General features: G+C 45.2%; 1 protein-coding gene across 1 annotated transcript; it reads right to left on the minus strand.

Moving 5' to 3' along the window:
* Positions 1-9,442: 9,442 nt before the first annotated feature.
* CAVIN2 (caveolae associated protein 2) lies at positions 9,443-19,364 on the minus strand. Its single transcript, XM_033065397.1, has 2 exons — positions 18,960-19,364; positions 9,443-11,989 (listed from the first exon to the last, which is right to left on the minus strand). Exons 1-2 carry the CDS (start codon positions 19,347-19,349, stop codon positions 11,210-11,212), a joined length of 1,170 nt encoding a protein of 389 aa, XP_032921288.1. The 5' UTR covers positions 19,350-19,364; the 3' UTR covers positions 9,443-11,209.
* Positions 19,365-24,433: the final 5,069 nt, after the last annotated feature.

Consider the following 24,433-nt stretch of genomic DNA (forward strand, 5'->3'; position numbering starts at 1 on the left):
TGAATATAGTAATGCTTAATTTGTAGGCAGAGCTTCACTTATCTGGCTGGGAGCCAGTTTTTTATGATACAGGCAGCAGTGTTTGTTTAATGTGTCCCTTATCAAATCCCAAAGCTAATATTTGCATTAGTCCTCTCTGAAGATAAACAGGAACTGTTTGAGTGAGAATTAAGATATTGTGTGTCATCCTCCTCAGAACTGTATCTGGGTACTTTACCTTGAATCCAAAGAAATGTCTTGCAGATGTGTATTCACTGTTCAGAGCAGGCTCTCTTTTAAGCTAGTTCATGTTGTTAAAGTATTTGGGGAGGTTATAGCAACGAGGGAGATCTTGGTTTTCATCATGGAGTTGGTTTGAATCCATCAACCTCCTTTCAGCTCAAGGTTTTGGTCCTGAAGGTAGTAAAGTGTTGGTGTTTTGAAGAAACTCGAGCAGGACTTCTGCACTCCTGCAAAGAGGAGCTGTGCAATCCCAGCCTGGCTGTGCAGGGCAGCCTGGTCCACATTTATCCCCTCTGCTACACAGCACAAGCAGAGCTCACACAGCCCCGTCCCTTCAGTGCATCCCTTCCAAAGCTGCATCCAAAAGTAGAATTATTCTCCCCATGCAAACTCCGATTTGAGGACAAGCAGCAACATGAGGACTCTTAGTGATTGGTCAGGATAAAGGTAAATAAATGGATGGTAAAACAAATGATTCCTGGATGCCATTGCTGATGCATGTCAGGGCCCCACCTTCCCCATCACCACCCCCTCAGAACAAACAGTACAGTTAGGTGGCTGCAAACTTTAACATCCCTTTGTAGAAGCCTGTGAAAACCAATCTGGTAGTGAAATGTGCATGGTAAGGAACTGGGAGGGCAGAGTCACAGCAATGCAACTGGGGAAAGGAGCAACAACAAATGATGACTGTATTAAAGTAGTATGTAGTATGTTTTTCCTCACCAGGCAGTATTCATGTAGCATCCAAAGCTGAACAGGAAAACCTGAAAATATCATGAAGCTCTGAAAAGAGGATTATTGTGCAAAAAGAAATCTGTAGTAATGAGGAAAAATAGCATTTCATGCTAAGGGCAAGCTTTAAACTATTGAGATAAGAACAATAGCAACTGTTAATGCTGATAATCATGAACATTTGGGGTTTTCAGATTCTTGCCAGGCTCACCACATGCTTTGTCAAGCTAAATGCTGGGAGGAAGCAATGTAGCTGGAACTTGCTGGAGTGCATTAGGTGGAGAAGAGGAAACCTTGTTTCCTGACAAATAGCTTTTTCAGCTAATGCTTTTTTTGCAGTTTCTGGCCAGCTACACTGTTGAGCGAAAATAATATTTGGAAAAAGATGGCAGAACACACTGAATAATAGGCAGCCTTCAAGAATAAATTGTCTCCATCCCAGTGGGCATACAGGTGTAGCCTAAAGTCTCTTCATTACCTACATAAAGGAATTATTTTGTGGATCTCAGGAATGCCAGGAAAGCCTCTTTCCCTTTCTTCCACCTCAGGCCCCATGTGGATGGCCCAGCCATGGCAGGAGAATTGCTGCTGGTGATAAATGTGACTGTGAGCTCTGCCCAGGGCCCCAGAGGACAGGGCTGTGTGCCACGGAGGGGCAGGCACATGCCTTGCTGCTGAGTCCACAGGCTGTATTTCATCTGACTTTCCCTGGAGGGTTTAAACTAGAAGAAAACCCTTGCAGGGTTTAGCTGATCCCTCCTTTACTCTCACATTGAGCCTTGTACAAAGGAAATGAGAACAGACACCAAGCTCTGTATTGCAGTGTGATGATTAGGATCTATAGAAGCAAAATAATCTTTCAGGTGGCTCCATTAGGATGCCGTCAGAAGGGGATTTTTGCCACACTTCTGGCTATAACAAGCAAGTCACCTGAGTTCTGAGTAGACATTTTGACCTCTGGTTTCAGTACTTATTACAGGTTGAACAATCACCAGATTTCTTTGTCCTGTCAAATTTCTTCTATTTTAAATTGCAGTCTGAGGATCCATTTTAGCCCAGTATTTGGGGTAGATGAGGCACTAACAGAGCACCAGTGGATTAACATCCCCTGCAAGTGCATTGTTGATGCAGGCAAAACTCCCTGTCTGCACTGCCCTGGAGTATTGTGGAGGCAGAGATGACCTCACCCTGTCTGCATTTCGAGCTGACCAGGCACCATATGGATGCAGTTAGTGCTGTGCCCTGATGAGAGATGTGCCACATTAGCTTGGGGCAACATCTGACATTTACCATGTCTTGGCTTGAAGCATGGGCAGAGTGAGCTGGAGTCTGTCTCAGTGCGAACATCGCCTCTGCCTGAAAAATATTGCGCAAAACTGTGCCTGAAAGACTTGCAAAGTGATTTTGTGAAACTGTTATAAAGTGAAATGCTCTCGGTAATAGGAAATTACTCCTATTAGAGCTCCAGCTTGAGTAGGTTGTGCATGATCAAGAAGCACCAGTTCAAGTTCTCTTGTCCCTGATTTTCTATAAACACTGATTTTGGTTGTCTCCCACTGCTGGCATAGATTTTTGACTACTGTCACATCTTGCAAAAGGGAACTGTCTGAAAGTGTTTAGTTTTCAGGCTGGATGCTGAATACTGTGATAGCATAGGCACTTTAAAAAATACCAGGAGGAAAACTTCTGAGGAACTTTATCAGTTTATAGTGCAGACATCTTCAAAATCAGAGAGCCTTGGATGCTAAATATTTTTTTTTTTTTGGGTTTGGCACGTTAGTCCTCGTATTAAATAGCAAGGATGGATATGAAGCTGAGCATATGGAGGTATGTGTGTGATGTATATTAATTACATAGATGTACACATGAGATATATTTCTACCTTCCCCTTGCTCTGTTCTGTAGAAGGAGACTTTATTTTCAGGCACTGAAATTTGACAGCAGCAAAAAAATAGGTGAGGAGACATTTTCCATTTAAAGATCAGAACCTTAGTCCAGCTTTTCCCTTGTGTTATTTCCAAAGCTTGTCATCATTTTCTCCCCATGTCTTCTGCACAGGAAATGATCCAAGTATGGCAATTATGAAAACTCCTGAATCTATTAACCTGCATCCTGTAAGTCATTAACAAGAATTCATAGTACAGCCTTCCATTTTATGAGAGAGTTATATAGCAAACAGAGTTTCTGCAAAAGAATAAATAAAATGTCAGGCAACAACCTTGAAACGTTAGGAGTGGAGCAGGAGAGAGCTACTGCTTTATTTTGTGAAGAATGAATGGAGGGAAGGAGACTTGGGCAGGTCTGTTCTGGAGTTAGCAGAACCTGGCTTCCACTGTTGTGTGAAGTTGCACCACTAAATAAAGAACCTGAGGAAAGCCAGAAAGAACAAGCTGTTTCTCAACAGCTACGTGAGAATGGAGCAACTCCCACGGGAGGCCAAGCACGAAGGAGAAATGGCCCAGCCAGCATGGCTGCCTCATAGCTTAATATAGCCCAGCTTCTTGGCAAGGCAAGGGGGTGAGGCCCAGTGGAGGAGGAGAGCTGGTTTGCTTTCCCCAAAACCTGTTTGCAATAGCAGAGAAATCCCGTTCCTACTGCAAACAGGCTGTGTGGCAGCACAGCACTGGGATTTGGTGATCTGCCAGTGAAATCCAGCTGCTGGAGGGGCTTCCAGCAAATCCTGCCTGCCCCTTGTGTGCATGAGGGCTGCACTCAGTGGAGAATTACCCAAGTGTCTGGGCAGGAGGTGACCCCATCCTGCTGCTCACAGCACCTCTCCTCTTCCCCCTGCCCTCTCTCCCCCAAGCCTTGGAAGCAAGAAGAGATGGCAAATGTGATGTGTGAGCTTGCACTGCAGACCTGGCAAGGTGCTGTCACCATCACGGGTTTCTGCAGGCTCAGGCTCAGTATTTGGGTGTAAGGTGTTGCTTTTGCCTATTCTGGACCAACTTTTCTCATACAAAAAACCCAAAAACTCTAAGCAAAATAAAAATGATTGACTGGATTGCACAGTAAAAATCACTTCTAGACCTAATCCTGGGCATTGCTTCAGCAATACATTGTGGCTGGTAGAGAGATGATAAATATTGAGCTCTTTCCTGACTGTTGCTGTCTCTTACATGGCAGCTGTCCCACAGTAATTTCTGATTTCCTACTCCCATTTCCATCTTTTTGAACTGTAGACCTTATTGACTCTTGTTTTTCCTTTTTCCCATTTTTGTTGGTGCCTCTTGGTTCTGTCCCAGCCTTTGTTCTGGCCACTCTGCTGGTGTTTCTCAGTAGCCTTTCAGCTCCTTCCTCCAGCTCCCCACCCTTCCTAGTGACTCCTTCCCTCACACACTCCCTTCTCTCATGCACACCCCACTGTTCCATTTCTTATCCACATTTTCCTACTATTTTTCTCCTCCTACACACTTCTTGTTTAATGCCTCCCTCCACTTCTGGCTGCGTGTCAACTATTGTACCATTAAGAAGTACCGAGAACTAATTAAAGAAAAATAAATATCCCTGATGCATTGTTTTTTAGGACTAGATTTGTGGGATCCTATCAGTCTGTTTCCTTTTCAGCAAAAGAATTTACAGCCACTTCAAAATCCATTAAAACCTTTCCAGGTTCAAACCTTATTTGAAGCTGTGTGTCATATACATTACATATCTGTGACATACATAGTGTTTAATAGCTACAGTGTGACATTATTTTATTTCAGCTGAGATCTCTGTGCTGTTGAGCCTAGCCCAGGAATGAATATTTCTGTGTCCTGCAGCTTGCTTTTCCTTTGAAGAGTTGTGCAGTGGCATGCAGAGGACACAGGTGTTCTTCTGAAGAGCTTATATTCCTGAATATGCCAAAAGAAACCTCCTTCCTTTCGGTTTTGCTCAGGACATATTTACACAGGTCTTACATGACATGTCACCCTTCAGCTTCCAGTCATAACCTGCTCTCTGACTGTCAGTCTCCAGCTGCTGCCAACAGTGGAATGGTGAATTTTGCAGGGAAATGAAGGTTATTTAGGAGTCATCACTCAATGCTCACAGCTTTCACTGTGGCTGTGTGTGCAAGTGACAATTGATGCTGCAAATGCAGGCGACTTCCTTGTGTTGATAATTTGTTTACCACTGGTCAGATGTTCTCAGTGTCCCTTTTTCCATGTCTCTGGCAGTGCTGTGTTGAGTTGCAGAGAGCTAATGCAGCTCATGTTGTCACCCTCACGGGGCTCGTTTGCCTACAGGCATGTCAGAAGGAACAAGTAAAATAAGGGCATATATAACTGTAGCTGGCAGCATACTGAAAGGATGCTGAAACTCCCTTTAAATGGATAGTGTAGGACATAAGGAGCTAAGTAGCTGAGGAATAAGATGAATTTTCTTGAGCAGTGCTGTGTTTCTGTAGTTAGGCTGTGCCTGGTACTTGATCTAAATGAGTATGTGTATGTGGTGTGCAGTGTAGCCATCCCTCGTGTGCTATTTGCTCCTGGCAGTGTCTTGCACATTTCCAGTATCCATCACAGTTCACATCACCTGCACTTCTGCACAGCTTAAGGCTGCTGGGAGGGAGTAAAGAAGGCAAAGCCAGAGTCTCCTCACTGCAGATAATGGCATAGGGTTACTGTGACTTTCTGCTCCCTACGTTCAGGAATCTGAAGGTCCAGGGTGTTTTCCCACAAACCTTTAGGGAGGAGTAGAGAAGCCTGTAGTGTGATTGATGCTGTGTTGGTTGATGTTCTGCTCTTTCAGGTGCGCCTGCTCAAGTCTGAGCCTGTATGTGCAGCTTCCCGCTGGAAAGGCCAAGAGCAAACCACGTGTCCCTTCTTTTAGTGCAGGGCTTGGTTTAGCTGCTGGGGATCACCCTGCAGAGCCCAGAGAGATGCAAACTCATTTTGGATCATGGCTGCTGGCTGAACGTGTGTGTCCTTGAATTTGCTAATTGTACTTTTGTGATTATTCTCCAGCAACAGGCACTACAGATTTTCTGAGCACTCTGCACCAGTGCACAGCAGACTGTGTTGTAAGGGGAATGTTGGACAGCCACACACGCAGACAAAAAGTCATGTAATCTCCTGTGATGATCCAGTGTGATTATCTGCTGAGATATTCCAGGGAGCTGTACGGACAAGTTGTTCCAAGGCCAGATTTTCACTGAAGGGAGTAAAGAGCATCACCATTATTACGGGATTCGGACAGTGTATTTCAGCTGTGTTCTGAGGGAGAGGAAATGTTGGGGTGTTTTAAGCTATTGACTGGCAGAGGAGCAATGCTGGTGTGCAGCCCTGATGCAGTGTAATGCAGTTCCCAGTTTGGATCAATTCCAGCTCTCAGACCCCAATTTACTAACCACGGTGGGAAGGACACGAGTTTTCTTTTAGAAGGTCAGTATTATTTAAGGTTATTGAAAGTGAGTAAACCTATTCCACCTTTATGAAGAAAACATTGCTGTGGAGTTTTTAGGAGCCACACAGTTATAATGAATAATGAATATATGATACTTTGTGTAGTGTTTAGCTCAGCCTGAGAGAGAAAAAATAATGGAAGTCTCTTCTTTCTGTTTGGGTGTTCAAATGTAGGAAAATCAAAGCTGTTATACCAGAGCTATATATCAGCTAACATATTTTAGGAACTGTGGAATGATCATAATTACAAAAAAGTCCTCCAGAGAGAAATTATGAGTCATAGTTTATGTTCTCTTTGGTGTTGCTATGGAAAAAGAGGTTAGTGCCAATGGTCATACAGCAATATTAATCTCTGATCTGAAAGAAAAATAAATAACAATCTCTAGCTTAACCCAAAGCAGATTTATTCTCGGTTACTGCAGCACACTCCATTAAAGGGGATAACCACCTAAGAAAAATTAAAGATGACATTGATTATCAGTTCTCAACATGCACTTAGGGAGAGTTCCTTATTTGAATTAGTGTGCGCTTCAGACTCCCACAAATGACTTGGTGGAGGGAGAGGAAGGGGAAAAAGGCAGTTTGATCAAAAGGAGGGCAGGAAAGATCAGCCACCACCGACAGCTGCAAGTATGCTGATTAAAATTTCTTTCTGCCTGCAGTTAGTCTCAGCCTGGGGTGGAAGTCGGTTCAATGCAAATCCCGACACAAAACCCTGGCAGCGGGCAGTCTGAAGTGGTGGAAAGTGGCTCTCAGCCTTTTTCCGTGTGTTTGGGACAGCCAGGGTGAGTCAGGCAGCGGTGGATGCTTGGGTGCTGAGTCAGCACCTCCGGGGCTCTGCCAGTTCTTTCTCGCCCCTCGTTTCCTTTCCGAGGCAAAGCCCTGAGCAAACAGCTGCTGCTGGCCTCGCTCTGCCATGGGTGAACCTTTTTCCTTTCCTGCAGGAAGCCTACCTGACACCTTCCCCTCGACACCCAGAGTGAGTGTGTGTGTCCTGGTGGGTCACAGTAAAACTTCTCCCCCTGCCAAGCTGGCTTGTTTTCAAGAGCTGTGGCTGCACTGACTCTGTCCACAGGCAGCTCCTGACTGCACAGACCTTGCAGTCAGAACTTAGCTTGACATTTTGCTCACAGTGCACCCTGCAAAGCAGGGCAGAGCCCTCCTTTCTGCCTGCTGTGCTGATGGCAGGAAAACTTTTTGTTTGGCTGATGAGCTAAGCAGATTGGACTGGGGAGATACAGGGATCTCATGTCCTGCATCCCTGCACACAGCTTATTGATGATCACAGGAGCTGTGTGTGTGGCCCACAACCATTGTGTGGCTCAAAGTGTCTTTTGAGCCAGCTGAAGGCTTTTCACTAACTTTCAGGGTTGGACTGGCCCCTTGTCAAGAGTCTGACCTCGAACAAATTGCCATTACTTCGCTAATTCTTCTGAGCTTACCTCTTTTTTAAGTGTGTGGCTATCAGTCATCAGTTGTGCAGCTGTTTGGCATTACAACAACAAAGGGTTTTCCCTGCATCAGTGCAAAGGGCTATCCAGGTGTATTTTACCTTCTGATCCTTTTCTTGTTCCCTTTCTAGTGTCTGTTAAAGAGACAGAACATGTTCAGTCAGGCCTGTAGGATGGCTTACACTGCACTCTCTCATCTGACAGTGAAATGGTCCAGAAAACCCGAATCTGTGCCTTTTCACAGAGGAGCCAGCTCGTGGATTAGCACGTGGGGGTCAACGGGATGCTCTTTGCTCTTTCCCCTAAAAGGGGACAGAAATGTCAGCTGGTTTTGTGTCATTGAAAATGGAAGTATCAGCAGCTGCTGAGTGCTGCTTGTTTAAATATTTATGCCATAAGGGCTTTATCACACCCTTTTTCTTTGTGCAAAGCTGCCGCCGGTTCTGGTGGAGGTCAGGCTCTGAATCTGTGCAGCACTCACAGGTCAGGTCCTCCAAGGAATAATGGCACAAGTGGGGCTCACTGTTACTGTGTCAGGGAGCGTAAACAAGCAGTTTTTAAAAAAAAGTAATTATGTAGACAAACCTGTCAGCACGGTCATGGGATACTCATGCATATGCCCGACATCTGCCAGCCTGACAAGATCCAGGCACATACTTGAAGGAGTACAGTGCTGCTGGTCCCACAGGCTGTCTCCTCCCTCCATCAGTAAGTTCTGCAGGGTGGTGTTTTCAGTCAGGCCTTGAGAATGGGAGAAGGCAGGGGAACAAACAGCTTGAGGGGCATCTTGGGAGCCTAAACTTGCTTCCTTCTCTGGTTTGTAAGGCAGCACAAAAGCAGATGCTCCTGAGTTGAGTGAATGTTTTTCTCTCTTGCAAAGCATGCTTTGTTAGGATTACAGACCCACCCGTCCTTGGAAACGTGCAATTGTGATGGAGAAAACATTTAATTCTAGTCCTGCAACTACTGGTTCTGTGTGTGCTGTATTGGAGTTAATTCTCCCAGATGCCCAGTATCTGCATTTCCAATGGTTTTACTGGATAGCATTGTAATGCACTCAGAATGGTGTGCTGGGATTCATTTCAGCATCCCTAAAACTGGGTGAAGCATGGCCGGGGTATTGTTTGAATTAAAGCTTAGCAGGACAAACAAACCAGCACATCTGAAAGGAAAATATAAACATGATGCTGGGGCTCCTGGTTAGCACTTGGTGGCTGCGAGAGGTTGACAGCTGCTGCATAAAGGTTAAACGTGCTTTCTTTGGTCTGTCAGTAAAATTAAGCCTGCTAAAGACTATGTGGCACTCCAGAAGACAAGAGTTTATCTCTGTGCATAAACAGAACGTACACTTCAATATAAATATGCTTTCAGGACTATTTAGAGTACTAGGAGTATGCTGCAGCCCAATGAAAAGATGCAGAATGAGCCAGGAGTTTTGGAAAGTGCCTGAGTACGTTCAGATGGGCTAGAAGTCTGATAAGTGTCTGGAAAGCAAAGCACTGGTGTTTGCATTGCTAAATAACAGCACAGGATGAGAAAGAAAATGGTATAGATACAAGAGGGACATGAACTGTGAAGTAATAAATACTTGACCTTTAAATTTCATCTTTTCCAGCTTCTCAGACTGCTTCTCCCAAAGACTGACATGGCTGTGTTTTATATTATGCTTTTATTTGTCATATTCATAGTTAGTTACAAGTAAAAATTATTGAAATCCATTGTAGTTAATACAAAATAAAAATATAGCTGCACGAGTTATGCCATGATTTTCCTTAGAAACAGTATCTTCTACATGATACCTTGCACTTAAGAGCTTAACTCTTAATAGTACTTGCCTACACTAAGGTCTGACTAACTAACTTCCAGTGTGATTTACTGGTTACAGGTATTATCCCTGTGGAGTAATACCTGTTAATTATTTCATAATGGTACTTCTGCTGTAGCTTTTATTTCCCCTGTAATTTGTGATTCTAAAACACAAAAGGAAGCAACCTTTTAGTGCAACGTTAAGTATCAGTAGAATTTTTATGTATATAAAAAAATAAAAATAACCCACTGCATAAACAACCAAGGATGTAAGGGAACTGTTGTGGGTATTGTGCTTCCCTTTCCTCCCTTGCCCCTTACCTTTAAGTGACAGGAATGAACATTCATAGTGAACAAACTACCTTGTAACCTCTCATTTTCAATCAGTTTTGAAAAATTACAGACTAGTAATTTTGAGAGGAGGTGGGTGACTTTGATCAAAGTTACTAGCAGAGAACCAAATCCTATGGCTTTGCAGGCTCATGCTTCCATAAACTCATCCCTGCCATGAAGTTCAATCCATAACACATTGTTCCCTTTGCCTGAAAGAGTATTTCACCTTTTTGTAGAAATTGTCCTTACATCCCTGTAATTATCTAACTCTCCTGTGTAGATATAGCTCTATATATGAAATAATCTGTAAAAAGATAAATTATGCTATTTTCAAAATACTCTGAGATACAAAGTTGTGCAAGTGCAAAGTTTGATAGTATATTGCTATAAAGACTGCAAATTAATTAGTGTTATCTGAGTATATATACTTTAAGCTGGGAGTATAGATTGAATACTGTGGGGGTTATTTTTGCTTTTTTTGCATTTCATAGCATTTCATATTTTCTTCATGCTACCTTCATGCTCCTGTCAAACACCTATTTTTTTCTTTTAAATTTCTGAACCCTCAAAGGTGCAGTAACCAATCACACATTCATGCTTGTCATTATCATATTTCCATAAATCTGTTAGATTGAAAAATACTTTTCCCCCCCCCCTCCATCTAAACATGGTGATTTCTTCTAAATGACGAGTGAGTGACTACTGGCAAAAATCTTTCCCCCACTGAAATGGATGGAACTGGATTTTCAGCTTTGCCCTCTAAGAATTCCTGTCTGTCTTTTAGTCCTATGGTGCTGTGGAACAAAGTCCCACACAAACTACACGTGTGTGCACAATCACTGAGGCTGTTAGTATTCACAGAGCACGACAGGGCAATGAAATCAAGTGTTCTCATTGGGATTCCTACATGACATACAAGACTACTCACAGTGCTGGGAAGTACTGGGGGAAGAAGAGAGAACAGAAATGCTGGGGTGTTGACTAGCCTCCATGCGTTCCTCTGCCCTAACTCTATAGCCAGACATCCTCTCTTCCTGCTAGTCCCTGACAGCAGCTGGCAGCATCTCTGAACTCATCAACACCAGTGGCTCGGCCTAGAGCAGAGCACGTCGCAGCTTCAGTCATTGACCTTGGCCACTCCGCGTTCCACCGCGACGCAAGAAATTATCACTGCAGAGAAAAGGATGGAAGAGCCGCTTCTCCTGCCCGTGCAGCTGGAACAGTTCCTTGCTCAGGAGATCCGTGTGTGCCCGGCAGGCGAAGGGGGGCTCCGGCTGCTCACGCTGTTTGGTTCACCTGCAGGATGGCTGCTGGGGTGGTTTCCTCATCGCATTGTTCCATCTCCCCGCCAACTGGGTTGCTCCTCTCATCGAACAGTTTCTGGCTAGAAACTTCCAGAGGCACCCCGTACTCTTCGTCATCTTCCACGATGGACAGCTCGATGTTGTTCAGCACGGCCCTGCCCTCTGCTCTGGGCTCCTTCTGCAGGGAATCCACGGCTGCCTTGCCCTCCTCGGCCAGGGAGGTGCTGGGTGCCGTATCCGAGTGCGTGTCGGCGAAGGACGCCTCGTCCTCGTTCTCAGCCTGCTCGGCGCTCGCCGTTTCCGACGGCCTGTCCTCGGCTTCCGCAGGGCTCTCTCCCTCACGGCCCTTCTTGGAGCTGAAGGTGAGGGGAGACACTTTGAAACCCGAGCCCTTGGAAGAGGAGGATTTCTGGTGGTGCACCGTGAGAGATTTCTTGATCTTTTCTCTCCGTTCGGGTGACACGATCTTGTTCATCTTCTTCTCGATGTTCTGGCGTGAAAACGCTTTCTTGAGGCTGTCCACCTTCTTGAGGCTGGATCTTTTAAGTTTCTCAGCTCTTGATTCTTCTGTTTTCTCCTCTGCACTGTCATCCAAGTCGTCTCCATCATGAAACATATCATCATCTGAACCCAGCTCCACTGTGTGCAAGGTTTCTTCCAGTGTTTTGTTCTCATCCACAGGCTCCTCTTTTCCTTCTGTAATGCTAGGAACGGGCTCTTTTGCAAAAACACTGGCAGGGATCTCATTTTCCTCCTGAAAGAATTGGCAATATTTGAGTTTCATAGTTCACAGGACACAAATTTAATAAACAAAGTGCAACCCTGAACAATTATTCCCCCCCACCCATGATGAGATGAATGCTGAATGGTTTTTTTTGTTTTTTTTCAATACATTTAACCAGTAACAAACCACTGAACCATTATCTGGTAAAGTTTAAGACTTAGGAGCTGTCAGCTGCGAGATCACTCTTTCAAAGTGACTTGGAATATATGCAGAATGGAAATCCTGTTGGTTTAATTTATATTAAATATTCTTCAATGAGAGTTTAGCTGTCAGGTTGTGCACCTGTCTCTGGGGAGAAGGGAGGGTATGGGCAGGAGGGAGGCTGTACTGCAGACCACCAGAAGTCACAGAACCCCACACAGCTCTCAGTTTCTTGAGCCAAAGACTGAGAATATCCCTGCAGAGGTGTTGGCTGTATCTGGGAAGTATCTCAAATGGCAAATGCAGTTAGCACTTCTGCCTTAATCCTGGAAAATGTATGTGGCTGTTAAAAATGGGTTGTTGATATTGAGAAACCTTTAAGTTAATGATGTTTAGAGTATATCCTGTTTTACAGTTATTTACAGGAAAAAAGCAAACCCAAACTAATAAATTTTGTTGGTAAATATTAAAGTGTGGCTAGGACAACCCCTTGAAATGTAAGGATACAAATTCATGGTATACAAAAATAAAAATACACTATACCACATAGAAAACAGGAGCTTGCAGCTAACAGGAGAACTATTGCTTTTTAGAAACAAAACCAAGAAAGGGCAGAGAAAGAAAGAAAGAATCCAAAAGCAGAACAGGCTGAGCAAGGGCAGAAGCTGCAGGTCATAACGAGGGATGTCTGTGCCCACTGAGTGCAGAAACTGTGCAACCCCGAGCAGCTCAGAGGCAGCACAATGAACTCACTGTTCTGTGGGGGCTTTGCAGGCATCTGCCCATGCAAAGAAAATGAGGCTCCTTCCACACTCCCTTCTCCTCTCAGCACTTTGAGCCTTGGATCTGCATAGTCTCTATTCATTACCCTTTTTATCACTTTCAGACAGAGTGCAGGCAATTTCATTTCCTCACATGCATTGGGAGGATTTTCTTTTCCCTCCTCCCTCCACGTTTATCTTTAGATACAAAAAAGCAGTAAGTGCTGAGTGAAATGGCTGTAATAGCCTCAGATCTGTCCCTGGTGGGCCTGAGTGTACAGTTAAGGGGAAAAAAGGTTCCAAGTTCATGCTCATTATTTCAGGACTGAGCACACAGTTGTGATCACTGCAGAGAACAGTGTCTTGGGTTAAATTTGCTGTCAAGGCTGTTGTACATGGCTGTTGTTTAGTCTGGAGAAGAGGAGGCTCAGGGGTGACTTTATTGTTCTTTACAACTCCCTGAAAGGAGGTTGTGGCCAGGTGGGGGTCAGGTTCTTCTCCCAGAGAAGACAGAGATGTTTAAGAGAAGACTGGACGTGACACTTGGTGTCATGCTCTGGTTGACAAGGTGGTGCTGGGTCACAGGTTGCACTCAATAATCTCATTTCCAACCTAATTGTTTCTTATTCTGTGATTCTATTAAAAATTAGGACTACTTTGTAGCCCTTCTGGAACTCAGGAATATGCAATGTAGATGGGCAGAATAATTTTATACCATATATATTTAAATATATATATCACATAGTGATTCAAGTATGCTGGTTGATATCCCTCGTGGATATAAAAATGGGAAGTATAAAGTAAATGGATGCTGGTTTGCCAGTTTGTACATGGTTTATTCCTACAGTTTCTGCCTTTCTGGGCCAGTGGCCTCAGTCAGGCTGGCACACAGCTTTACAAGCCCTGTGCCTGCAGCGGAACATCTAATGAAGCCCACACTCTTCTCCTGACACCTATTATGCTGTTGCAGCTATCAGCAACAGTGACCAAGATAACAAAACAAAGGAAACCTGCACCAGCTTTAAGTGAAACCAGCTGTTAACTGCTGTACAAATATTTATATTTTCTCTCCACTGCTGTTAATGAAATGTGGATTACATGAGTGGGTGCAGCGTTGAATTATTCCCCAGAGCACAAAAACTCAGTATAAAACATAATTTTCATATGTAGTGCATTCTTTCCAAATCTAGGTAATCATGCACAGTTTTAGACATCTGAACATTCAGGTGTAAGCGCCTGAATGGGATAGAAAACTCTGATTTTAATGAGCAGAGAGGTGGGTTGTTACTTTTTAAGTGTTTTATCTAGGAAAGTGGTGTCATATGAGTTTAATCACAGCTGAAAGGTCCTTCTCAAGGTCAGTTTAGCTCTGTCTACAGTACTCATGTTAAACTGAAGTACTGCAGCAGTCTCTAGAAGAATATGGACACAGATTTGATTACAATTTTTATCAAATTTCTGAGTAGAAGAGTGACTGTCAAACTACCCATGTTTATAAAGGAGGGGAAAAGTAAGAAACAAAAGTATACTGCACAATACTGAGCTAATGATTCGATTAAAAGCAGATCCTAGGTGGTCTCTGGCTATCAGGCAGTAGTGGAATTGAAGGGATCACCCCTCTGTCTAAGCTTGCTGCATGGCTCTGGAAAACATCAGCCTCTGGGCATCTATTTGTGCGCTCATAAAATGGGAATGACACGCTTTCCTATGTCATGCTTCCGAAAGACCTCGGGATTACGGGAACTATTAAAATGCAAATGAAAATACATTAAGTAAAGTGCTTTGAAAACATGAGGGTGGGTATAGCAGGAATACTCTGTGGTGGAACATTTCTGTTTCAAATATGGTTACTGGTAACACATTGTAAGTGGGCTATTGATAACTTCTTGGTCTTACAAGTTTATGTGACAGCTATATTTTGTTTTGATACATTTTTAAGCAATCTGCTGTTGCATTTAGGAAGACTAGAACAATACACAGAAAAATGCCAGCTGTTACAAACTGCATAACTATTTTCCATGCCAAAAGAAGTAGAACTTTGATCTTTTCTTCTTGATCTAATCTAAAATTCTAAGAAAGCAATACATCTTTGTATTTTCCATATCTGAGCTCAAAAACAGCCCTTGCAATTTTTTTTCCCCTCAGATGGGCTTGATTCTAGGTAGCTAGCTCCTCTGAATTTTGTTTTTCCACATGGGAGATGAATAGAATAGTGGAAGTTCTCTGCATAAAACAACTCTTGCTAACACCAGTAATACTTGCATAGTTAAAATCAGTGCCTTCCTTGTGGCTTTGATCAGCCATCCTTGGCAGCTTCCTGCAGGTCATCATTTCATGCCTATCTCTAACCAAAAGGAATAAGATCCATAACAGTGTACTACAAATCTGGGTGGCCTGAGTGAACAGGTAGTTGATTTATTCAAGAAGTGCTGATTCTCTGATGCTGCATGAGGGAAATCAATCTGCTTTGGTTTGGTTTTTTTGTTACATTTGCTGTATGAGGCCACCACCTTCAAGAAGGAGAGATGGCATTTTCCCCGTCCAGGCTCCTCTGCATGTTGCTGTTATATGCCCAAATGATCACTAGCCTGAAACTTGGTTTTGCTATACAAAATAGGTCAGAACCTGGCAAATCCTCCTGAAATCAGCTCCAGCTCCACCTACTTTTCTTTGGACAAACACAGCTCTTCTCCTCACATCTCCTGGATGTCAGGGTGGGGAGGGAGGGCAGGCAGGAGGAGCTGCAGGTCTATGCATCATCCCCCTGACCTCCCACAGCACAGCTGGGCTGAGTCCAAAGGCTGTGGGAGGTATTTCTGTCATTAATCAATACCAGAGTATTCTCCCTGCAGTGGGAAATACAGCATTATCGCCTTGTAGTTCTGCTGGTTCCCTTGCTTGTTCATTTTTGAGTTTGAAGTTGCTTTTGCAAAAGGTTATTGCAGTGATCCATACAAGAAAATACAATTTTTGTGCCCTCCTCTTGCTTCACTTTAGGATGAAGGGTTTACCAACAGCAGCATCTGAAAACGACTGGAATATTAGTGTGCTTGACCCCAAGCTGCAATTTTAACTTATTTTATCTGTCCTATTTCCATGACATTTAATTGATAAATTAAACATGAGCCTTTTTTTTATCTTCCATTTTGCTTTTGCAGCTAAAAAAGCAAACAAAACCCCCACCAAACCAGAACCAAAAAGCTGGTCATGTGGCAAGAACAAAATAGAGGGGAACAATGCCAAAGCTTAACAAGGATTTTTAAAACAGTCACTTCAGTGTTTTGCTGAATTGCTGTGTCATTTATAATAACTTTTGCATCCTCAAATTCTTGGAATGGAGCTCCCTTAAAATATGCCACCAATTAAAGAAATGTATGCAGACATTCTAGGGAGAGAAAACTAAGAGCATTTTAATGGAAAATATGTAAATAGGTGAACTTTTCTAAACACAGTTCATTCTCAGTGCATATGCAGAGGGAAAGCAGATGCTGGTGCGTGGCAGCACAACTTCATAAAATGCAGAGCTGGAGCTCAGTCGTGTGTTTTGGCTCTGCTCAGTGCTCCCACCAAGAATTAGGGGGTTTAGGGTACATGGTGAATGCAGAACTGAATCTGCTAATGTGAATTATTATTTCCATATTGAGCTGTCTCCCTAAGCTGCAGAAGCTGCTTCTAATGAGAAACACGCTCTGTGAAGTTTGGCATGGCTTTTTTCAGTGGAAAAGAAGGATCCCCCAGCTGAAGAGGAGTCTCATACATCCATGCTCCCCTTTGTTTTCACAGAAATCTGGCATCAATATTGTTTCATTACTGTGACTTCTCCTTCCTGCAATTGTTTTTCCATGGATTCCTGTGCAAGGCAGGACAGAAACCCAGCCAGCCTGCTGTTTTTTCCCCTCTACAATTATCCTAGCAAGGCAGTGGCCCTGCTGTCTACCAGACTGTCCCTCCTGCAGCCTGAAAGATCATCCTGCAGGGAGGTTTCAAGGAAGTGGGCATGCAGGTACAGCCAGGAGCAATTCCCAGTTCACAGCTGATTAATTTTTTTAAAGTAAATTTAACTGCAGTGTTTCCTTTTTTAAGTCCTGATCTGCATTGGCTTGGGGTTGGTTAAGTTCATCATCCTGCACTGTGGTGATGTATTTTCTGGTATGATGGGAACAGAGTCACCTAAATCCCTGTGAGAGCTGTGGAGAACAGACCTGCTGTCCAAAGGCACCAGCCCAGAGACAGGCAGTGGATTTTTTCTGTCTGTACTGGGACATGGGCCTGTGTTGTTTGCCTTAGGTTTGTGCAGTGTTAAGGAAAGGTTTGAGGTTTAAACAGTCCTTAGCATGACAGCACTATTTGGTGTCAGGAAACGAGCCAGCAGGACACTGCCTGACCCCTCAAACCCTTCCTGGTGATTTTTACAAAATCTTGGTGATTTTTACTGCTGCTTTAACCCAGTCCCTGCAAATTGCCACCAGTGGAAGATCCCCACCCGAGCTAACGTGACCTGTCCTGGTACACAGAGCTCTGTTTGTCTTTCCTCTCTGCATTATGTCATCTTAAAATAGTAAATACTGAGCTCTCTGGAGGAAGACACTCCTTGCAACAGCAAGGCCTTAATTCCCAAGCTCAGAGGTAGGAGAAATGTTAAAAATTCCCTTCCCCCAGGCCTTGCTGATGCACCCACCCCCCAGGACATTTTCGAGGTCTGGGTCTGAAGCTGGAGGCAGTCATTAGCTAACAGGACCTGGGAGATGGCAGCGTTCTGACACACAGAAATGGATCCTAGATAACTTGCGGAACTGCAGAGAACATGTGTCTTTTAATTTACCCAGTCTCTGGAATAATTTCCACATTCCTTCTGGGATGGAAACATGCTGCAGCTCCTCCTCTTCTGGCTGACAAGCCTGGACTGTAATTTGGGAGAACAATAAGCAGGGAGGTGGGGGCTTCCTTTTACCTGTGCACTAGCCAGGCCTGCCAGCTTTTTGCAATCAAGCAGTGCTCTTATTTTGGGATTGTTTAGGAAAAACCCCCAACAGCCCAAGGAGCAGAGTTAGTGGCTGACAGAGGGAACGCCCAAGCTGACAAGTCCAGCCTGAAGCCATGGTGAAGTGCCCGAGCTGTGACTACCCCTGCCCAGCATTTGCTCTCCTGCCCTCCCTCAGTGATTTGTGGAGGACTGTCTTTATATTTTTTTAAATATGTGAAAGTCACGTCCTGTGTTTAGCTAAAGCTCATGGCGTGTTCTGTCCAGACCATTGCTTTAAAAGGGGAAAATATGCAAACTGCTGCTATCACTGGATGGACTCCCAGGAAGCTGAGTTTTTAAACTGAATTTTTAGCTCATCCCTGAATGGGCCAGATCAGTCCAGTAGAGTGAGGCAGGGCACAAGGAGACAGGGAGATGCAGCCCTGCCCCTCTCCTGCTTCTGAGGGCAGATGCAGAGGCACTTCTTAGGGGCATTTCTACTCCAAGTCTGCAAAGCAGGCTCTTTCCTCAAGTTTGGAAAAACTCTTCAAGTTTACTTAAGCCCCAAAACACTCACTAAAACAAACCTTTCCCAACATGTGCTTGGAGTTAGTAAAATCTGGCTCTTTCCCTTCCTTTGCAAAGACTAAAAGGTGGCAGTTTTCTCATGCTAGCAGAACAAGGTCTCTTTCTTCACGTTTGCCAGGAGTTAGTAAACGACAACTTTAATTCCGAGACTGCGAGAGTTAAAGAGGGCTCTTTCCCAAAGTTTGCTGAAAGTTAGAGAAGGGAAAAAAAGGAAAAAAAAAAGGAAAAAAAAAGGAAAAAAAAAAGAAAGACAGCTCTTTTCCCAGATTTCCTAAGAGTTAGGACAACATGCTTTCCCCCACCTCTACTTGGAGGAAAAGCGGGCGTTTCTCCTGCATTTGCTAAGAATACAAGAGGGCACTTCGCCCAAGTTTAGGAGATAGGAAAAGACTCTTCTTTCCCTAACTTTGCTAGGGTGGAAAGTTTTTCCTTCCACGCCTGCCAAGTCCTCAGGCAGGCCGGTCCCTAGCTTGCCCGGAGCTCTCACCTGGAAGATGAGCACCTTGAAGCGGTCGCGGCGCAGCAGCTGGGCGTGGTGCTGCTCCAGCCGCCGCACCTGGTCGCACTGGCGGTCCAGGCGCTCCCGCACGGCGCGGGTGTGCGCGCACACCTTGCGCGACTTCTCCAGCAGCTTCTCCACCGCCTCGCCCGTGGCGCCGTGGCTGCGGCACAGCTTCACCAGGTCCTCCTGGATGCCCCGCACCGCCCCTTCCAAGCCGCGCTGCCTCTGCTCCATCTGCCGCTGGTGGCCCTCCACCGCCTCCAGCATGGACACCAGCTTCTCCAGCAGGGCCAGCACGGTCAGCGCGTTCACCTGCCCGCCCGCCGCCTCGGCCGGCAGCGGGGGCACGGCGCTGCCCGCCGCCGCCTCGCCCATGGCTGCCCCGTCCTGTCCTGGCCCGGCCTGGCTCGGCTCAGCCGCTATTTAGGGCCGTGCCTTCGCCCTGCCCCGCGGAGGTTGGGGCAGAGCCCGGCCCCGGCCCGCCCCGGCAGCGCTGTGACCGCCCCGGGCCGCGGGGCCTGCCCCGTGCCTGCCCCGGCAGCGCTGTGACTGCCTCGTCCCTGCCCCGTCCCTGCCCGATCTCTGCCCCGTCCCTGCCCCGTCCTTGCCCGCTCCCTGCCCGGTCCCTGCCCCGTCCCAGCCCCATCCCTGCCCTGTGTTTGCCCGGTCCCTGCCCCGAGCCTGGCCGGCCCTGCCCCGTCCCTGCCCCATCCCAGCCCCGTCCCTGCCCCATCCCAGCCCCGTCCCTGCCCCGTCCCGGCCCCGTCCCAGCCCCGTCCCTGCCGGAGCGGCGCTGCATCCCCGGCAGCAGCAGCAGATGGCAGGAGATACCGCGGAATGCGGCCCCTCCACACGCGGAGAGCTCTGTAACTTGTGGGAAATTGGGTTATAAAGCAGGTGTGCGTTTATTCAGCCTTGGCCTGCATGGGGGATAGCGCCTCTTAAAGCACAGCTATTGCTCTGTTTATTCTCTAAAAGGATTAATAGATCCTTTTAGATCCTAATAGATTAATCTCTAGGATTGCACGATATGCCTAACACAGGTTTAGCCCCGCCTAGTTTTACTTATCCTCGCTTCGCACTAAAATGGACCAAAATTCTTTTGCACTCGCACCTCCTTAATTTGGGGTTTGTCGGGAGTTTCTGATGAAGGCTTCTGAACTCTCCATCGCACTCCAACTTTTCAACTTTGTCTCCAGAGCACACGTTTTAGCTTCGTGGGCACATTCTGGGCTTTGAGATTAGTTTTTGATGGTTCAGGGTTTGGTTTTAGCACTGGTAACCTTGCACCCCTCAGCCTGTTTGCAAGTTTTGGGTTGGTTTATCCTAAACTAGTCTGCCTCTCCTGTCGATTTTGCAAGCACAGTAAATGTCGGGCGTTCCTCATTGTCTTGGTTAGTTACTTTTGATGAACAATTCTTTCCTCCTTAATTATTCATCTCAGCCTAAGGAGAAGGGGAATGTGTTGGTGGTGATGGTCCAGGAGATCTCAAATCTCTCAGTTGTGGGTGTAGAGTGGAGTTCAAGCCCATCGTATAGTCTAAACTAACAAGAATAATTAAAAGTGTTCAAATTATTGCTGTAATAATCATTACAACTATAGCATAATAGTATATTACAATAATAATATACTGAAATGCTTTTAAAAAAGTAAATTACTACTCTAATTAATGCATCAATTATTGCATTAATCACATATTAACGTGCTCTGACAATATACAATAAAATAGTAGCAGTATATTTATTCTTATGTCAGCATCCTGATGATGATCTGTAATAATTGTCATAATAATTAACAAAATTATAAAACATTTACTCATGGTGAATCAAATCTCACATAATTCCTTCCACCCCATGCAATACCAGACTGGGTTTTTGGGTTTTTTAAAAATAATAACGTAAATATTTTTTATCTCCTCAATGTCATTATTGTTACTATTACCAGGCTTTAAAAATAATTTAGGTGATGATTATTCTATTCTATTCTATTCTATTCTATTCTATTCTATTCTATTCTATTCTATTCTATTCTATTCTATTCTATTCTATTCTATTCTATTCTATTCTTCTAGGTTTTGTTAGCAAAAAATCTGGAACAAACGATTGTGGTGTTGCATGGTGTGCTTACTGTGGAGGGAGTGCCAGGAGCTTGGATTCCCTGCGTGGGAAGTGGAGATTGGCTGAGCGCTCTGGTTGTCCTGCCTGGATTCTCCAGGGTTTCTTCAGTAAGAAAGAATCATAAGGTTCAGTGTGGCTGTTTTGGGGGAGTAGTGATAAACTGGGTGTGGTGGCAGAGGCACTGTGTTCCCAAGCACCAAAAGGAGCTATTTGGCATGAAGAAATACCAAGCTGTTTATTTAGAATAGTGCATAACTGTTCCCAGGACGGACCCAAAGCTGTTATCACCAGGGAAAATGTTGCAAAATTCTGTGGACTTGGGTGGCTCATCCTGTACTGATGTTCTCAAGCACTCAATAATCTGTGTTCTCTACATTTGCTTGGAAAAAGGACTTCTAGCTGTGACACAGGTGTTTCCAGTGCTTGGGTATATAGGATTCTAATATTTGGGTAGCTGGTATAAAATATTTTTTTACTATTTGGTCAAATATACTTCATTGTACTTCATTATTTCCCTACATCCTGCAGATTAAAAACATCTATTTGGAGTCCAAATGGCCATGATTCCTGCCCTTTCCTTTGTACACAGAAGAAAAAAAATTACCTTGAAAAAGAATAGAAGCTAATGACTGAAGAAGTAGGCAAATGAGTTACCCACTTCAAATACTGTGTGCTTGAGCCCCTGAATATTCTCCAATGTTACCTTTTTTTGGTCCTTGCTCTTTTTTTTTTTTCCCTCAGGCTGCAACTTCTATTCCTCAAGTTGTGGGAGCTTGAAAAATGCATTTGTGAGTGAGTTCACTTTGGAAAAAAAATCACCGAGTCTGCCAGAGCTGTCCACAGGGGAAACTATGCTGAGACTGTAAAATATGCAGGCTGCGAGGGGAGTGGACATATTTTAAAGGCACAACCCAAACAAACCCCTTGTGTTTCCAGGAGCTCTCCCTGGCAGCACTACCTGGTACGCCCTTCCCTAGGAAGGAAGGACATGTTTGTGTCTGCCGAGGGCTGCCAGTGTCAGCCCCTCTCAGCACAGGATCTGCCCATCTCGCTTCCTCTCTCCCTCCCTTGGCTTTGGCTGGCACCTGGAGCTGAGGCAAAGAGGAGGAATTTTTGCAGAGAGCAGTAGCTTACCTTGCTCTGGCAGGGAGCAACCTGTCTCCATGCCCAGCTACGTATCTTTCCTGTGGCAAAATATCTTTTTAATTTTCCAAATTAATTTTTTCCTTCAGTGTTGCTGGGCTGTGGCTAAGCCCTGGCCTGGCTGTGGTCCCAGCTGCTGGCCAAGCTGGCTTCCCAGCCCATCTCTGGAGCCTGTCTCCTCCAGCCTATTTGCATCCACCTTCTGTTGTACCTGGCACAGATGGATGATGGAGGAGAGAGCTGCCCTGCCTGTGGAATCTAAAGAAACACTCCTGACTCCAGCTGTGAGCCTTCTGCAAAGGCTCTGCAAGTTTTTGAGTGTTTAAAACTCCCAGCCACGTGTGCATCCTGCAGAAAATTTGTGACACCCCACGGGAACCAGCACAAAAGACAGAGTTGTTTCCTGCAAAGCCAATCCAGTGACAGCAGGGCTGATGGAGCTACAGGGGCCATGGACACCCCTGGCAGAGGATTCCTCAGGGTCCCCATGGCTTGGGAAGAGGGGATGTGTTGTCCCTGTGCTCCCTTCCTAGAATTGCTGCTTGGGCCATCAACCCTGAGGCAGTGCTGTGAGGAAAGGAGGGGTGATGAGAACAGGAGAAAAGATGGCCCCAAACTGATACCTGTCCCACTCTGCTGCTAAATTCCAGCTGTGGGTTTTGACATCAGCTGTCAACTCTGCTTACCTGTCACTTCTGTAACAACACTGTCAGGCTACTGGGCTGCCAGTGCTTGGAGGAATTGGAGAATTTTAATGCAGGTTTGGGGGTTTTAATTTTATCAATTAATTTGGCAGAGTAGTGGAGGAGGTTTTTTGCCAAGTTTCAATACAGATTTTTACTGGTGAGAAACTTTCTAGAGGAAAACATTTTACATTTATTTAGAAAGAAGAAGCATTAAAGAGATTAAATTTATCAGGGTCATCCAATGTAAGTCAAGAGTTCTTTTCATGTAAAATCAATATGTGTGAATTATACGGACAAAAATTGGAGGTTAACTCACTCATTACTCACATGGTGCCCAGGATAATAAATGTTTGATGCTAGAGCATTACTGATAATTTATTAGGCATGGAGTAATAGGTAAAACAAAATGACAGGAAAGGATGGAGAAGGGAATTAATAGGGGAGGGAAGAACGGCAGGGACCATATAGGTCATCTCCTTCTTGTTGAATTTGATGCCCAAGCCAGCAGTGACTTTAAAGAGATGGTGTGAGGCCATCCAGCTGCTGAGGTGAAGGGCAGGCTGCTGGGAAGAGCTGTGGAAGGCGTGGGAGGAGAGCCCAGCGTGGCAGGGCTGGTACCTTGAGGGGGCTGATGGCTGCTGTGCTTGGACAGGGGAGAAAAGGGGATATGGATGAACAAGTGATGCTGCATCTCAGGCACCAGAGCCAGCAGTGTCTGCACCCAGCAAGGGCTGGGCACATGGAATCTGGTTGCCTGCTGCTGGAGGGCTTCTCTGAGGGCTGGGTCACCGTGCCATTTCCCTCCTGTCAGCCTGCTCCATCTGTCACAGTGATGTTTGTCACGCTGCTGGCACCTCTGCTGCTCAGCCGGGGCTGTTTGACACAGGTCAGAGGCTTCTGGGGAAACAGGGGCTGGACTGGCTGCTTTGTTGAACCCGTGTGATGGCTGAGTGAGGTTTGTGTTATTAGGCAGTGAGACTAACAATGCTGATAGCACAGCACAGGTTGCTTCTTCCAGGGGCACAGCCCAGAGAAATTGATCCATGAACCCCTAACGTTGCCTTTGATATTTTTTTTAAAAAGAAAGTAGTATTTCTTTCATGAGTCAGTCTCACTGGAAGCACCCTGTTTGTTGTGCTCTGAAAGCATTAGAGAAGAAATGTGATGGGTTAGAGAAGGAGAGACTGATTTCCTGCATTGTCTTTGGTACTGAGCAACCAGTCTGGACCTGTACAGCTCACCCAAGCCTGCTGATGCATGCCAGTAACTGCAGTGGGTTGTGGACTGACTCTCCTCTAGCAGTAGTTGCTAGCCCTTACATTTTGGGAAGGTATCAGTGTCTCAGGTGTGATGTAGTGCTTTGTGTAGAGGAGCAAGCAGCTGAGCTGGGGAAGGGAAACCTTTTACTGCTCCACAGCTCCCGAGGTGAGGGATCCAGCACACAGCCTGGCACGTCCATGGAATATTTAGCATGAGGGGAGCAAGGGGAAACCCACCACCCGTGCACAGGGT

This window comes from Catharus ustulatus, chromosome 7, assembly GCF_009819885.2.
Source record: "Catharus ustulatus isolate bCatUst1 chromosome 7, bCatUst1.pri.v2, whole genome shotgun sequence".
Taxonomy (NCBI): Eukaryota; Metazoa; Chordata; class Aves; order Passeriformes; family Turdidae; genus Catharus; species Catharus ustulatus.

Coding starts and splice junctions, on each gene's coding strand:
- CAVIN2 (XM_033065397.1), bottom strand. CDS start 19,349: ATGGGCGAGGCGGCGGCGGGCAGCGCCGTGCCCCCGCTGCCGGCCGAG. Junction 11,990..18,959: donor TCAAGGTGCTCATCTTCCAG/GTGAGAGCTCCG, acceptor CAATTCTTTCAG/GAGGAAAATGAGATCCCTGC.